We start from the raw sequence: 14077 nt of genomic DNA, 5'->3' as shown, positions 1-14077 counted from the left end.
CGGCCACTGACAATGTCTGTCCCACTGACTACCAGCGCCTGACCACCTCCAGTCTCTGTGATTAATGGTTCACACTCAACAACCACTCCTCGTGAACACTCGGTTCCCACCCTCCAGCTCCAACAGTTGCCGGAGATTTGAGCGTCCCCTGCTACCGACCACCTCTATCAGATCCCGCTGAGACTGGCAGGCAGGGCAGCCCTGTCACAAGCACTGCACTGCTGGGTCAGTGGATGAGACCAGCACACCACAAGCTTTGAGAATCGGCGGCCCGGGTGTTCCGGTCCTGGGTCCATTTTCCCGGTGTCCCGGTCCTGGGTCCAATCCCATCTGTTTCCACTCATCCACCAGCTGACGCAGGGTACCCGCAGACGCACACGGCTGCGTGTCAACGCTCAGGAAATCTCCAGTAATTTATTTGATCAGCACATGCACCCCACTAAAGACGGTAATTTTGGAGCAGCATGCGCGTTGCATCATTATCTAACACACCCAAATAAAAACATGCTTACACATTCGCTACATGAATGATCTACGAACAATATCAGACTGTCGATATCTTTGTCTCTATATCATCCTTTAAGGCTATACAATTTGGACACTTACAAACACACATGCCACTGACCTGTCGACAAGCCACGGGAAGTACAACGCCTGTTACTGATTGAATCATGATTAAAAACGCCCACATAACATCAAGCAGAATGCAAACAAAGACAGAAAGATAATGCAACTTTAAATGTTCTGCACACGTGACACACGTCTGCAAGACGAAGGATGATCCAGTTCAGTTGATGGCGTGCAGCATGGGGAACGTCTTGCTGTACATCCTCTGCAGTTCACTGTGCAGCATGGTCATGTAGCGCTGCTGGAAGCCGGCGATGTCGCACAGGTCCCGGATCTTGCGCAGGTTGTCCAGCCTGCGGACGAGTCGCCCCTTTACCGTACGTACGGCACAGACCAGACACCGTCACAATCGTACTGTCGACCAGGCGCATATCGCAGCACACAATCACACCACTGCACGCAGGCTCCCAGCACGCACCGGGGCAGCTGCAGTTACAGCGTCGTGGACTCGTGATATCACGCTTTCAAGTTCGATCTCCCACTGTTGAGTTCGTATGCACCGAGTCCAGAAAGCCCGTCAGCACAGCGCGTTTCAGCCGGCGGACGGCTTCCAATGCCGCCCGGCGACAGCTGTCTGCCGCCGGTGGACGACTGCCCATGGCGGGCCGGGTGGCCGGGCCGGGGCGGGACGACTTCCCGGGCGGACCACACCACCGCGGCCGCAGCCGGACCCACCTCTGGCGCGCCTGCCACGCCCGCTGATGGTTGCAGCGGATGTCATAGAGCAGCTCGCGCTCGGACACGTCGACGTTGAGCTCGCGCGCCTCGAGCGCCAGCCGCTGGTTGTCGGCCCGCTTGATGCGCAGCAGCCGCTCCAGGTACTCTGTGACGTCGGCGTCCTCCTCCCGCTGGCGCGCCGCCTCCTGCCACGCCGCCAGCCGGCGCGTCACAGAACAGTCACGGCAGCGTGCTCAGGCTCACCGGCCGTACCCCATCTGGCACAGTCACTGTGCACAGTACGCACGCGCTGGGTGTGTTGGCAACTGGTGTAGCGGGTAATACTGATCTCCGTGGCCGTGGTGGTAATTAGTGTACCGGGCGATGCCGACCACCGCGATCGTGGTGGTAGTGTTGCGGGCAAAACTGACCGTTGTGGATGTGGCGGTAACCGGTGTAGCGGATAATGTCAGCGATGTAGCAACCACACTCGAACTCGCGCCTTACAGAAGCGTTTCTACGCTCCAGTCATATTTAAATTCATATAAAAACGCCCCCTGCGATGACACATTGAAAGTGTCGCGTCATGAGGTGTCAAGAGCGCGTGAAGGCCGCGGACGGGACCAGCGGCAGCGGGACCCGGACCTGGTACAGGATGTCCAGCCGTCGCTCTAGACGGGCGATCTTTTTCTCCGTGGTGTCGCCGCCCTCCGACAGATACTGCTGGATGGCCCTGGTCACCTGTTGGCCGGCAGACACCCCGCCAGGCGTGAGGCAGCGTCCGGCAGACAGTGCAGATTAGGGACTGAGGGCTACTGCGCCCCGCTACATCCACGCACCCTCACAGCCGACCCCCTCCAATTCCGTTACAGCCACGCACCTCACACAGCCGATCTCTCTACTCCCGTTACAGCCACGCACCTCACAGTCGACCTCTCCACTCCCGTTACAGCCACGCACCTCCCAGCCGATCTTCTCCACTCCCGTTACAGCCACGCACCTCACAGCCGACCCTCTCCACTCCCGTTACAGCCTCGCACCTCCTAGCCGATCTCTTCACTCCCGTTACAGCCACGCACCTCACAGTCGACCTCTCCACTCCCGTTACAGCCTCGCACCTCCTAGCCGATCTCTTCACTCCCGTTACAGCCACGCACCTCACAGCCGACCCCTCCACTCCCGTTACAGCCACGCACCTCACAGACGACCTCTCCACTCCCGTTACAGCCTCGCACCTCCTAGCCGATCTCTTCACTCCCGTTACAGCCACGCACCTCACAGTCGACCTCTCCACTCCCGTTACAGCCTCGCCACCTCACAGTCGACCTCTCCACTCCCGTTACAGCCACGCACCTCACAGCCGATCTCTCCACTCCCGTTACAGCCACGCACCTCACAGACGACCTCTCCACTCCCGTTACAGCCACGCACCTCCCAGCCGATCTCTCCACTCCCGTTACAGCCACGCACCTCCCAGCCGACCTCCTCACTCCCGTTACATTCACGCACCTCACAGCCGACCCCTCCACTCCCGTTACAGCCACGCACCTCACAGTCGACCTCTCCACTCCCGTTACAGCCTCGCACCTCACAGCCGACCCCTCGCTCCCGTTACAGCCACACACCTCACAGCCAACCTATCCACTCCCGTTACAACCACACCCCTCCCAGCCAACCTCTCCACTCCCGTTACAGCCACGCACCTCACAGCCAACCTATCCACTCCCGTTACAACCGCGCACCTCACAGCCGACCTCTCCACTCCCATGAAGATTTGCACAGCCAACAGTCATCAGGTGTGAAATCAACTGACGACCCCGACACAACACTGTCGCGATGGAGTCCAATGGTTCAAATACAGCCAGCAGAGCAGAGAAGAAAAGGAAAGAGAGGTTCAATAACAGCCAGTGGTCACAGATGACAACGAAATCGGTTCTTAATGCACCAAACCAACAGCTTAAGTGAATAGTTACTATTGGGCAACACTGAGTGGGCACTACAGTAGCGATCACCAACAAATGATGGTAAGTCCGCTTGACCCAGGGCTTGCGCGGGGCCTGCGTTAAAAACCAGAGTGTCGCCAGTGTTTCACCACCAGCCGACGCTGCTCGGTGCCTGCAGCCCCACCGCCGGCCATGGCTATCCCTGGCCAGCACTCTGACACTTGCAGGGCAGCCGGACGCCAACACAGCGGCCCCGGCGGCCACGGCCATCCCTAGCCAACACTCTGACATCCTGTGGTGCAGCCGAACGCCACCACAGCGCCCCGGCGGCCATGGCTATCCCTGGCCAGCACTCCGACACCCTGCGGGGCAGCCGGACACCATCACAGCGCCCCGGCGACCATGGCCATCCCTGGCCAACACGCTGACACCCTGCGGGGCAGCCGAACGCCACCACAGCGCCCCCGGCGGCCATGACTATCCCTGGCCAGCACTCCGACACCCTGCGGGGCAGCCGAACGCCACCACAGCGCCCCGGCGGCCATGGCTATCCCTGGCCAGCACTCTGACACCCTGCGGGGCAGCCGGACGCCCCCGGCGGCCATGACTATCCCCGGCCAACGTCCTGACACTCTGCGGGGCAGCCGGACGCCCCCGGCGGCGGCCCCAACAGCGCACCTTCATGAAGTCGATGTCGCGCAGTGTCTGCACCAGGTCCTCCAGCGTCATGCGGCAGCGCTCGTACTCCCAGCGCTGCATGACGATGCCGCGCCGGAACCGCAGCGCGTCCCGCATCACCTCCAGCTTCTTGCCGCCGATGCCCTGCCGCAGCACGCCACGCCAGTCGACACATCTGATGCACTCTCGAATGGACCGATAGTCATACGGCCGTTCGACAATTCATTTCAACTCCAAGAATGCTGAATTGTTATGCAGAATGAACACATCTAGAATCCTGTCCAAGTTCGCAAAACATGTGAAGCGTAATGATTACATAATACGAGACTGGACAGGTCGAGTCCCAGAAAGTGCGAGAGCCATTCAGCGTTCCACGCATTTCAAGAGACGTTGGCTCCCTCACCACGTCTCCAGTGGGGACCAACGGTGCCCGTGTTAGCCGTGACGCGGCACCAGTCATTTACACCCGGCGGCGGTCAGCGAGCCGTACCAGGATCTGTTTGTTGAGCAGCTCCACCCGCGAGCGGTGGATCAGCGCCGAGCCCGTGAAGTCGGGACAGAAGTCGCCCAGGTCTATCTCCACCTGGCCCTGCTTCACCACCAGCTGGATCTGAAGCGCGGCGACGACCACGGAAGTCACCAAGTTACCACGCCGCGTCGGCTACAGATTATCAACTGACTCTGAGGCACGACACCGACCACGGAAGTCACCAAGTCACCACGCCGCGTCGGCTACAGATTATCAGCTGACGCTGAGGCACGGCACCGACAACGGACGTCACCAAGTCATCACGCCGCGTCGGCCCCATCAGATTATCCACTGACTCTGAGGCACGGCACATACCGTAAAAGCCACCAAGCCTGGCACGGCCTAGACCACAAACGTCCCAGGTCGCCATCGGTCTGATCTGAAGCCTGGCAAGGATCAACCAAACGACCAATCTTACATCTTGTTGAGAATTCCAAAGTATGATTTTTCAAGGTTCAACATCAGTGCTACAACAAAAATTCATCCCTACGGATAAGCTACGACATTGCTTTTACTGTAAATACTCCCACAGCATACCTGCTACGTGACAAAACTTATGCTACAAAACCCTTACACGTCATATTCACTTCTGTTGCACAAACCTATTGTCATCACTTACACGCATCCCTCCTACTGCAGACTTACACGTGCCATTACTGCTCTACGACAAAACACGACATGACACGAGACAGACAAAGGGGCAGGTACCTCGTGGTCGTGCAGCTGCCGCAGCCGCCGTTCGCGCAGTTCGGCCAGCTCCGAGATGAGCGCCTGCGAGCGGATGGTGAGCGCTTCCTCGAGATGACACCGCTTCTCGATCGAGTCCACCAGGGCGGCCACCTCGGCATTGCAGCGCAGCACCTGCGCGGGGTGTGTGGTTGGCGCCAGCCCTGCTCTCTAGCCTACACAGCCAGGTGACAGCGGACGCGTGCGCCGGACGGCCGAAGGGGCTCACCCGCACCCCCCTCCCTTCCCACGGATCTCTTGGGCTCCCACACCGCAGGGTCATCCACCGGGCGCCCGGCCGCGGCCGCACACGTGTTCCCCCCAGCCCGCCGCCGACGGCCGTACCTTGAACTCCATCAGCACTTTAGCCAGCCGCAGCTGGCACATCTTGAGCCAGAGCGGCACTTCGATATCCTCCGAGCGCTGCGCGTCGTCGTCCAGCTCCTTCATCGCCTCCAGAATCGCCCGCTGTTGCAACGCGTATCATGAAGCAGATGCGGCGTTAGTCATGACAAACAGTACACTGACACCTCTGATATGGCAGAGGCCAACAGACACACGGGTTTAGGCGCTACAGTCCTCGGCTGCAAACGTTTCAACAGGGAACGGCGGCGTCATCGCGCGCAACATCCACACGCTAAATAAGTACGGACGAGCGCTCGGTGGCCGCTCAGCCTTGCCTGGCTGAGGCGCGACCGTAAACGCCATCACGGCCAGTTGGCTCAGCCGCACAGAGTTCTGAGAGTATCAGGTCTGACTCGTGGCCAGCCGGTCGCAGAGGCGGAAGCGGGGCGGGTGGCAAAGGACGAGGACGGGTTACCTTGCCGGGCACGGTTTTCACGTTGGCCTGGTAGGGTGCACCGCCGTGCATGGAGGAGACGTAGCCGCGGTAGGCGCCAGGCACGGCCAGGGTGGTGCGGCGGGCATGCTCTGGATCGGTCGGCTCGCGCGACACGCTCTCCCGGTTGGAGCCCGCCGCCTGACGCACGCGTGCACGCTGACTGCAAGCCCGGCGCGCAGACAGGGCGGATGCCGGACGCGCGGACAGACGGAGCACCTCATGCAAGAAAACAGCAACGGAGGAACAGCAGTGAAGGAGTGGGGACGAACCCACAGAACATTGCAGAATGATATACGTGACGGCCAGTTTGTGTCACACACCGGGAGACACGAACTGGCCGTCACATAAAACAAAACAAACAAGTTTGTATCACATGCCAGCTGCCCACGCCGAGTGACACCAAGTCATTCCAGATAACGAGTGACGTCGCCCGCCCCGCTGGCTGACCGGAGGACGGGAGCACTCTGCACGTACGGGCGAGCGGCTTCCGTGACGGCTGCGGTTGCGGCTGCGGGAGCGGCGCCGGCCGTGGTGCCGCTTGTCCACCTCGATCACGCCGTCCTCCGCCAGCGTGAAGCGGCGGCCGCCCGGCCCCATGTGGCGGCGCAGACACGGCGGACGCCGTCTGCCGGGCCCACACACACACACATGCACACGTGCTTCGGCGAGCAGGCAGCTTCGGTGCGGCCGGGCTTACGGCCAGCGCCGCCGAGGGGCGGTGGGGGAGGGGGGGGGGGGGGCTAGTCAGACACACGGCCAGATATGTGTGCGACACATCCCTCCTTAAGGCCCGGATCGCGCCCGCTACGTGAAAATGCAGCCGGTGTGTTTGACGGGCATAGTCGACTTAGTCGTCACAGTTTCTCCATTCCGCTTGCACCAATTTCCGCTTCCGTGCCACGATACGCCACTGGCTACCACGCGGCTAAGCTGAGGTCAGCCAGTGATACTGGAGCTGGAGTCGAAACACAGCCTGCGCACCACCCCGCCCGCGGCGGGGCCGGCCACCTAACCCCCACCACCAGTGCCCCGCGCCGCGCCGGGCGCACGTCACCTGAAGTAACGGAACAGGGCGTCCACCACGTTGGACGGCACGTCGGCAAACTCGCGCCGGAAGCCGCGCTCCATCAGCCGGTCCTGCTGCATCAGCGGCTCCTGGGCGGCGCGCGCCGCCTCCAGCGCCCGGCGCAGGTCGGCGTTGGCCGCCTGCAGGCCGATCTTGCGCTGCTGCGTCATATCCATCTGGCGGCTGCCGACACAAGCTGTAGTTTAGACGTTACTCGGTAGGCAGCCGACGGGTCACGATGAGCCAGCGTATCTCTTATAGTCAAACCGAATGTTTGAATGACGGCGAGACAGGCGTCATACAGTAAATAACGCTAATTGGCGCGCCGTGCGGTGTCAAGTAACTTGGCAGCCATTAACCTGAGACAAGAAGCGGAAAAATATATCCTGTTACTTGGCTCAAAGTGTAACACAATTGTCCATCCTGCTCACTGATCTCTGCTTCCGTGTCACACCACATCACTGGTTGCCACGCGACTAAGCTAAAGACAGTCAGTAAGGACAGAGTGGGAGCCGGAACGTCCACTGCACGCTAACTCGTCCGAACCGCCAAAGAGCACTGCCCCCACGAGACTCCGTGGAGTACAGCAGGCGCGCGGCCAGAGCCTTGGGGGGGGGAGGGGCACAGGGTTGATAAAGGGCTCCCTGATAATGAAAGATCCCCAAAACGAAATAAGATCGACAGATATGGGTCCATGTTTAGTGAGGGCATTTCGTATCATTCCTTTTTATCTGTTCATGACTGGAATAGACGCCAGACGCTACCGCAAAATAAGTTCTGCCAGAATTCTAAGCAATTTGAACCGAAGAAATCATGTGTTAAGCGACTGCATGACAAAATGGCCGACGATCTTCATTTTACAGAAGATTGTAGCTCGAAATGGGTAAACAATTCGCATTAACATGACCAAGCCCTTAGACCGTGCCTTACGGAAGTGAAAACTAATTCTGACATGCGCCTTTCGAGCCCTTAATCGTAGGTCCCCAAGGGACCGAAGGACCCTTCGGAACCTAAGAGGGGACGTTCCCTGTGCCCCTCCCCCTGCTTGCGCCAATGCAGTACATTTGAACGCTTAGGTCCTGCTGAGCATTGTACTTTTCATACGCTCCGTATTCATATCCCAATACCATGGCTCTAAAATCAAGTTGGCGACCGGATAAAACATATTTCACCAAAGAAAATACAAAATCCTATTGAACGAGCTGTAGAAAGCCATCCCATACAGGCATCTCGTTCAATCAAGTCGCCCACGCACACAGCCAGCATCCAACCAGGTGCTGCATGACTGTCGCTGCCGGCGCTCACCAGAGCTCGGTCTCTCTCCCGTTTTCTGGCGGTCATCTTCGCTGGCCACATCCCGGATCAGTCTGCTGACCTTCAGCTCCTCCTGGTAGATAGCGTGTTCCGTCTGTACCTTAAGCGTGAACAGCTGATTCAGACTGTCGTCAAACCGGTCCACCGTCTCCTGTGCGACCGACAGCTAGATCAGTCCCAGTCCCTTCTGGGTCCACCGTCTTCCTGAGGCGCCCGAAAGCTAGATTAGTCCCAGTCCTTCTGGTCCACCGTCTCCTGTGCGACCGACAGCTAGATCAGTCCCAGTCCCTACTGGTCCACCGTCCTGTGCGACCGACAGCTAGATCAGTCCCAGTCCCTACTGGTCCACCGTTCCTGTGCGACCGACAGCTAGATCAGTCCCCAGTCCCTACTGGTCCACCGTCTCCTGTGCGACCGACAGCTAGATCAGTCCCAGTCCCTACTGGTCCACCGTTCCTGGCGACCGACAGCTAGATCAGTCCCAGTCCCTACTGGTCCACCGTCTCCTGTGCGACCGACAGCTGGATCAGTCCCAGTCCCTACTGGTCCACCGTCTCCTGTGCGACCGACAGCTGGATCAGTCCCAGTCCCTACTGGTCCACCGTCTCCTGAGCGACCGACAGCTAGATCAGTCCCGGTCCCTACTGGTCCACAGTCTCCTGTGCGACCGACAGCTAGATCAGTCCCAGTCCCTACTGGTCCACCGTCTCTGGCGACCGACAGCTAGATCAGTCCCAGTCCCTACTGGTCCACCGTCTCCTGTGCGACCGACAGCTGGATCAGTCCCAGTCCCTACTGGTCCACCGTCTCCTATGCGACCGACAGCTGGATCAGTCCCAGTCCCTATTGGTCCACAGTTTCCTGTGCGACCGACAACTAGATCAGTCCCAGTCCCCTTCTGGTCCACCGGCTCCGGTGCGACCGACAGCTAGATCAGTCCCAGTCCCTACTGGTCCACCGTCTCCTGAGCACCTGACAGCTAGATCAGTCCCAGTCCCTACTGGTCCACCGTCTCCGGTGCAACCGACAGCTAGATCAGTCCCAGTCCCTACTGGTCCACAGTCTCCTGTGCGACCGACAGCTAGATCAGTCCCAGTCCCTGCTGGTCCACCGTCTCCGGTGCGACCGACAGCTAGATCAGTCCCAGTCCCTACTGGTCCACCGTCTCCTGAGCACCTGACAGCTAGATCAGTCCCAGTCCACCTACTGGTCCACCGTCTCCGGTGCAACCGACAGCTAGATCAGTCCCAGTCCCTACTGGTCCACAGTCTCCTGTGCGACGGACAGCTAGATCAGTCCCAGTCCCTATTGGTCCACAGTTTCCTGTGCGACCGACAACTAGATCAGTCCCAGTCCCTACTGGTCCACCGTCTCCGGTACGACCGACAGCTAGATCAGTCCCAGTCCCTACTGGTCCACAGTCTCCTGTGCGACCGACAACTAGATCAGTCCCAGTCCCTACTGGTCCACCGTCTCCGGTGCGACCGACAGCTAGATCAGTCCCGGTCCCTACTGGTCCACCGTTTCCTGAGCACCTGACAGCTAGATCAGTCCACAGTCCCTACTTGTCCACAGTCTCCTGTGCGACCGACAGCTAGATCAGTCCCGGTCCCTACTGGTCCACCGTTTCCTGAGCACCTGACAGCTAGATCAGTCCCAGTCCCTACTGGTCCACAGTCTCCTGTGCGACCGACAGCTAGATCAGTCCCGGTCCCTACTGGTCCCACCGTTTCCTGAGCACCTGACAGCTAGATCAGTCCCCAGTCCCTACTGGTCCACAGTCTCCCGTGCGACCGACAGCTAGATCAGTCCCGGTCCCTACTGGTCCACCGTTTCCTGAGCACCTGACAGCTAGATCAGTCCCAGTCCTTCTGGTCCACCGTTTCCTGAGCACCTGACAGCTAGATCAGTCCAGGTCCCCTACTGGTCCACAGTCTCCTGTGCGACCGACAGCTAGATCAGTCCCGGTCCCTACTGGTTCCACCGTTTCCTGAGCACCTGACAGCTAGATCAGTCCCAGTCCCTTCTGGTCCACCGTTTCCTGAGCACCTGACAGCTAGATCAGTCCCAGTCCCTACTGGTCCACAGTCTCCTGTGCGACCGACAGCTAGATCAGTCCCGGTCCCCTACTGGTCCACCGTTTCCTGAGCACCTGACAGCTAGATCAGTCCCAGTCCCTACTGGTCCACAGTCTCCTGTGCGACCGACAGCTAGATCAGTCCCGGTCCCTACTGGTCCCACCGTTTCCCTGAGCACCTGACAGCTAGATCAGTCCCAGTCCCTACTGGTCCACCGTCTCCTGAGCGCCCGACAGCTAGATCAGTCCCAGTCCCTACTGGTCCACCGACTCCTGAGCGCCCGACAGCTGGATCAATCCCAGTCCCTACGCTGACGAACTAGGCCGGTCTGACCTCAACGTCCTCCCCCATATCCGAGTCAGTCCCACCTCCACCCCGATATACCACGTCGATCCCACCTCCAGCCAACAGCACTGTGTGATGCCTGTCTCAGCTCCCCAGCCGGCCCACGTCTGCCCGTGTTCTCGGCAGCGCGGCCCGGCCCGGCCGTGCCGCGTCGGTGAGCTGCGGCCGTGAGCAGGGCCGTTGCCAGCGCCGAGGCCGGATGCCGGGCCGCCGGGACCCGCCCCCCGGACACGGCGGTCGGCTAATGACGCCACCCGGCGACCGCCTCGTCAGGCGGCGGCGTTGGCCCCGCCGCTGCGGCCGTCGGCCGACGCACTGGGCCGCGCCTGGCCGACGACCGGCCCAGCGCAGCACCCAGCGTGACATACATCACACACGGCGGAAGGGCCCCCGGGAAATAATGACGTATAAATATCACGGACAAGACAGGGAAACCAGCAAGATGACGATATGGCGCGGGGTGGCGTGAAAATATTCACCCATTTCCACGTTATCAACATGCAATAGATATAAATGAAGTCGTCTACCGGCGGTGGCGAAACCCTCAGCTCAGCTTCTAAAACATCTAGTGTGCTGCGTACTTACTGCTCATAAAATTTCCGCGCGCACGATATGCTTAAAATCCCAGTTCCACTACTTTTGAACGTCATGACACCGATACTTCTGGCAAAACACACAAGGCTCGACTTTTTTCACGGTTACGCAATGCTTAATAGACGGCCGGAGTAAATGTCTACGCTGTGACGCCGTAGTTCTAGTAAAACACTTGTGAATGCAAACTCCCTGAAGGGGAGGGGGGAGGGCGGGCGGGGGGTAAATGATAGGACAAGGATACTTATTAAACAAAAAAGGCTCTCCTTCTGCTTCGAAGGAGCACTGCGAGCCGTGTATCAGCTTCGCAGCTGACACACAGCCCAGTAGTGCCGAGAGGCTGCTACTCTGCGTGACATCCCGGGCCGATGCCAGCTGGGACTCGCATCTGTCGCCCCCTGACCGTGAGCCATGCCCCAGCGGCCTACCTGCAGGGTGACCAGCATCTTTTTGAGCTCCTGCTCCAGCAGTTTGCGGTACTTGTCGCGCTCCACCTCCAACTCGGCCGCCCTGCGCTCGTACTCGGCGGCCTCCTTGACCTCGTCTTCGGTCCAGTCGTCCGGCTCCTTTTCGTCCTGCGGCGGCCGCGACGCCGCCGGGTCACAGCCGGGCTCCGCGCCGCCAGCACACGGGGACCAGGCTCGCCGCTGGCACGGTCCCCCATCTCACTCGACAGACGCGGCGCCCTCTGAACACACTGATGGACACTGTGTGGGCCCAACCATACTCAAGAGACGCGGCGCCATCTGGACACACAGATGGACGCTGTGTGGGCCCACCCCAACCCATTCGACAGACGCGGCGCCATCTGAACGCACAGATGGACGCTGTGGAAATGCGTGGGCCCCACCACATTGGCTCAGTAAACGTGCTGAATAGGTGCTCGCTAAGCGTGATAAGCCATGCAGAGGCGTTAGTTGGTCATCATCGGTTAATCAAATTCCTGTATCATACCTTGCCATAAAGCCTTATCTGTCTGCACTGAACTTACCTGGGTTCGTGCATAAACCAAAGCCACCAGCCGATGTCACTCTCCTTGAGGTGCACCCATCAAAAGGCATGACAAACTTTCACAAGCAAAACACACCTTTCTGGGACTTGTGTCACAATACGTTCCGGTGGCGAAGAGGAGCACAACCGTCGCCGGCGCCGTCGAAAACCTCAACTAGCCGAAGCGGTTCTATGCTTCGCAATTAATCGCCACTTCCTCAAATACTTAGCAGGCCGATAATCGCTGATTATGATGCGTGCGGTGACCGCGCGCCTCGACGACGACTCACCATGAACGCCGGCCGGGGCACGTCCACCTTGAGCGTGTCCTCCCAGCGGACCTCCAGCACGCCGTTCATCATCTGCATGATGGCGCGCTCCCGGAAGTCGTTAGCCCTCGCGCTCGCGGCGGCGTCGCTCCTCCTCGCCGCCTGGGCCTCGAGCCGCTCCCGCTCGGCCGGCGTCAGGTAACCGCTCCACCGTCACCTGACGCACACACGGCGACAGTCACGCATACATGCGACAGGCACGGACTCCCGTCGTCCGCTCCTCCTCGGCGGCCTGGGGCCTCTAGCCGCGCCCGCTCGGCCAGCGTCAGGTACCGCTCCACCGTCACCTGACGCACACCACGCCAACAGTCACGCATATACGCGACAGGTACGACTCCGTCGTCGCTCCTCCTCGGCGGCCTGGGCCTCGAGCCGCGCCCGCTCGGGCCGGCGTCAGGTACCGCTCCACCGTCACCTGATGCGCAACACACGGCAACAGTCACACAAACACGCGACAGGTACGACTCCGTCGTCGCTCCTCCTCGGCGGGCCTGGGCTCGAGCCGCGCCCGCTCGGCCGGCGTCAGGTACCGCTCCACCGTCACCTGACGCACACACAGCAACAGCCACACAAACACGCGACAGGTACGACTCCGTCGTCGCTCCTCCTCGGCGGCCTGGGCCTCGAGCCCGCGCCCGCTCGGGCCGGCGTCAGGTACCGCTCCACCGTCCACCTGACGCACACACGGCAACAGTCACGCATATACGCGACAGGTACGACTCCGTCGTCGTTCCTCCTCGGCAAGCCTGGGCCTCGAGCCGCTTCCGCTCGGGCCGGCGTCAGGTACCGCCTACCACCGTCACCTGACGCGCACACACGGCAACAGTCACACAAACACACACGGCAACAGTCACACCAAGCACCACACGGCAAACAGTCACACAAACACACGCGGTAAGGCACGACTCCGTCGTCGTTCTGCACGTGATCATGCCACGCAGGGCTAGACCTGCTATGCGCGGCGGCAGCTGGCATCGGTAGTCAGCTGGCAGGTGGCGCGCACCTCCCGGCTCGTCAGCTGACGTTTAACACACTGGTGGCTGTCCGCCCAGCCTCTGTGCCACACGCTCCAAGTCCGCCACAGGCCACGCGTCTGACACCACGTCTGCCACACGCCACGTCTGACGCGCGCACGACTGCCGCGGCGGCCGCACGCCACGTCTGCAGCACGCCACATGTCTGACCTCGTCATCCCGCACGTGAGCAGGGTCTCTCGGGCTGTTCGGCGTCCGACCACTGCGGCAGCCAGGGCTGCTCGCTCATGTCCAGCTCCGAGTAGATGTGCTGCAGCCGCTGCGGCCCACGCCGGTGATGCGGTGTACCATTCGCGCCACACACTATAGGACTTGTACGTGCCTCGAAC

General features: G+C 60.3%; 2 protein-coding genes across 2 annotated transcripts; both read right to left on the bottom strand.

Moving 5' to 3' along the window:
* Nucleotides 1-631: 631 nt before the first annotated feature.
* Nucleotides 632-6539, bottom strand: LOC119099478 (cilia- and flagella-associated protein 43). Its single transcript, XM_037222637.1, has 9 exons — nucleotides 6476-6539; nucleotides 5981-6139; nucleotides 5506-5628; nucleotides 5143-5295; nucleotides 4396-4515; nucleotides 3906-4049; nucleotides 1930-2025; nucleotides 1303-1490; nucleotides 632-920 (listed from the first exon to the last, which is right to left on the bottom strand). Exons 2-9 carry the CDS (start codon nucleotides 6029-6031, stop codon nucleotides 788-790), a joined length of 1008 nt encoding a protein of 335 aa, XP_037078532.1. The 5' UTR covers nucleotides 6032-6139; nucleotides 6476-6539; the 3' UTR covers nucleotides 632-787.
* Nucleotides 6540-7543: 1004 nt separating this feature from the next.
* Nucleotides 7544-12758, bottom strand: LOC119097957 (cilia- and flagella-associated protein 43-like). Its single transcript, XM_037220896.1, has 4 exons — nucleotides 12676-12758; nucleotides 11824-11970; nucleotides 8373-8532; nucleotides 7544-7548 (listed from the first exon to the last, which is right to left on the bottom strand). The coding sequence occupies exons 1-4, from the start codon at nucleotides 12751-12753 to the stop codon at nucleotides 7544-7546; spliced, it is 390 nt and encodes a 129-aa protein (XP_037076791.1). The 5' UTR covers nucleotides 12754-12758.
* Nucleotides 12759-14077: the final 1319 nt, after the last annotated feature.

Source organism: Pollicipes pollicipes, unplaced genomic scaffold, assembly GCF_011947565.3.
Source record: "Pollicipes pollicipes isolate AB1234 unplaced genomic scaffold, Ppol_2.1 Scaffold_4740;HRSCAF=5597_pilon_pilon_pilon, whole genome shotgun sequence".
Taxonomy (NCBI): Eukaryota; Metazoa; Arthropoda; class Thecostraca; order Pollicipedomorpha; family Pollicipedidae; genus Pollicipes; species Pollicipes pollicipes.
Note: the sequence above shows the minus strand (reverse complement) of the source record. Positions and strands in the feature narration are given on the sequence as shown.

Coding starts and splice junctions, on each gene's coding strand:
- LOC119099478 (XM_037222637.1), bottom strand. CDS start 6,031: ATGCACGGCGGTGCACCCTACCAGGCCAACGTGAAAACCGTGCCCGGC. Junction 5,629..5,980: donor TGAAAACCGTGCCCGGCAAG/GTAACCCGTCCT, acceptor GCGTTGCAACAG/CGGGCGATTCTGGAGGCGAT. Junction 921..1,302: donor GCGTGGCAGGCGCGCCAGAG/GTGGGTCCGGCT, acceptor ACTCGTCCGCAG/GCTGGACAACCTGCGCAAGA.
- LOC119097957 (XM_037220896.1), bottom strand. CDS start 12,753: ATGCAGATGATGAACGGCGTGCTGGAGGTCCGCTGGGAGGACACGCTC. Junction 11,971..12,675: donor TGCCCCGGCCGGCGTTCATG/GTGAGTCGTCGT, acceptor CGGCCGCCGCAG/GACGAAAAGGAGCCGGACGA. Junction 8,533..11,823: donor AGATGCTGGTCACCCTGCAG/GTAGGCCGCTGG, acceptor TCGGTCGCACAG/GAGACGGTGGACCGGTTTGA.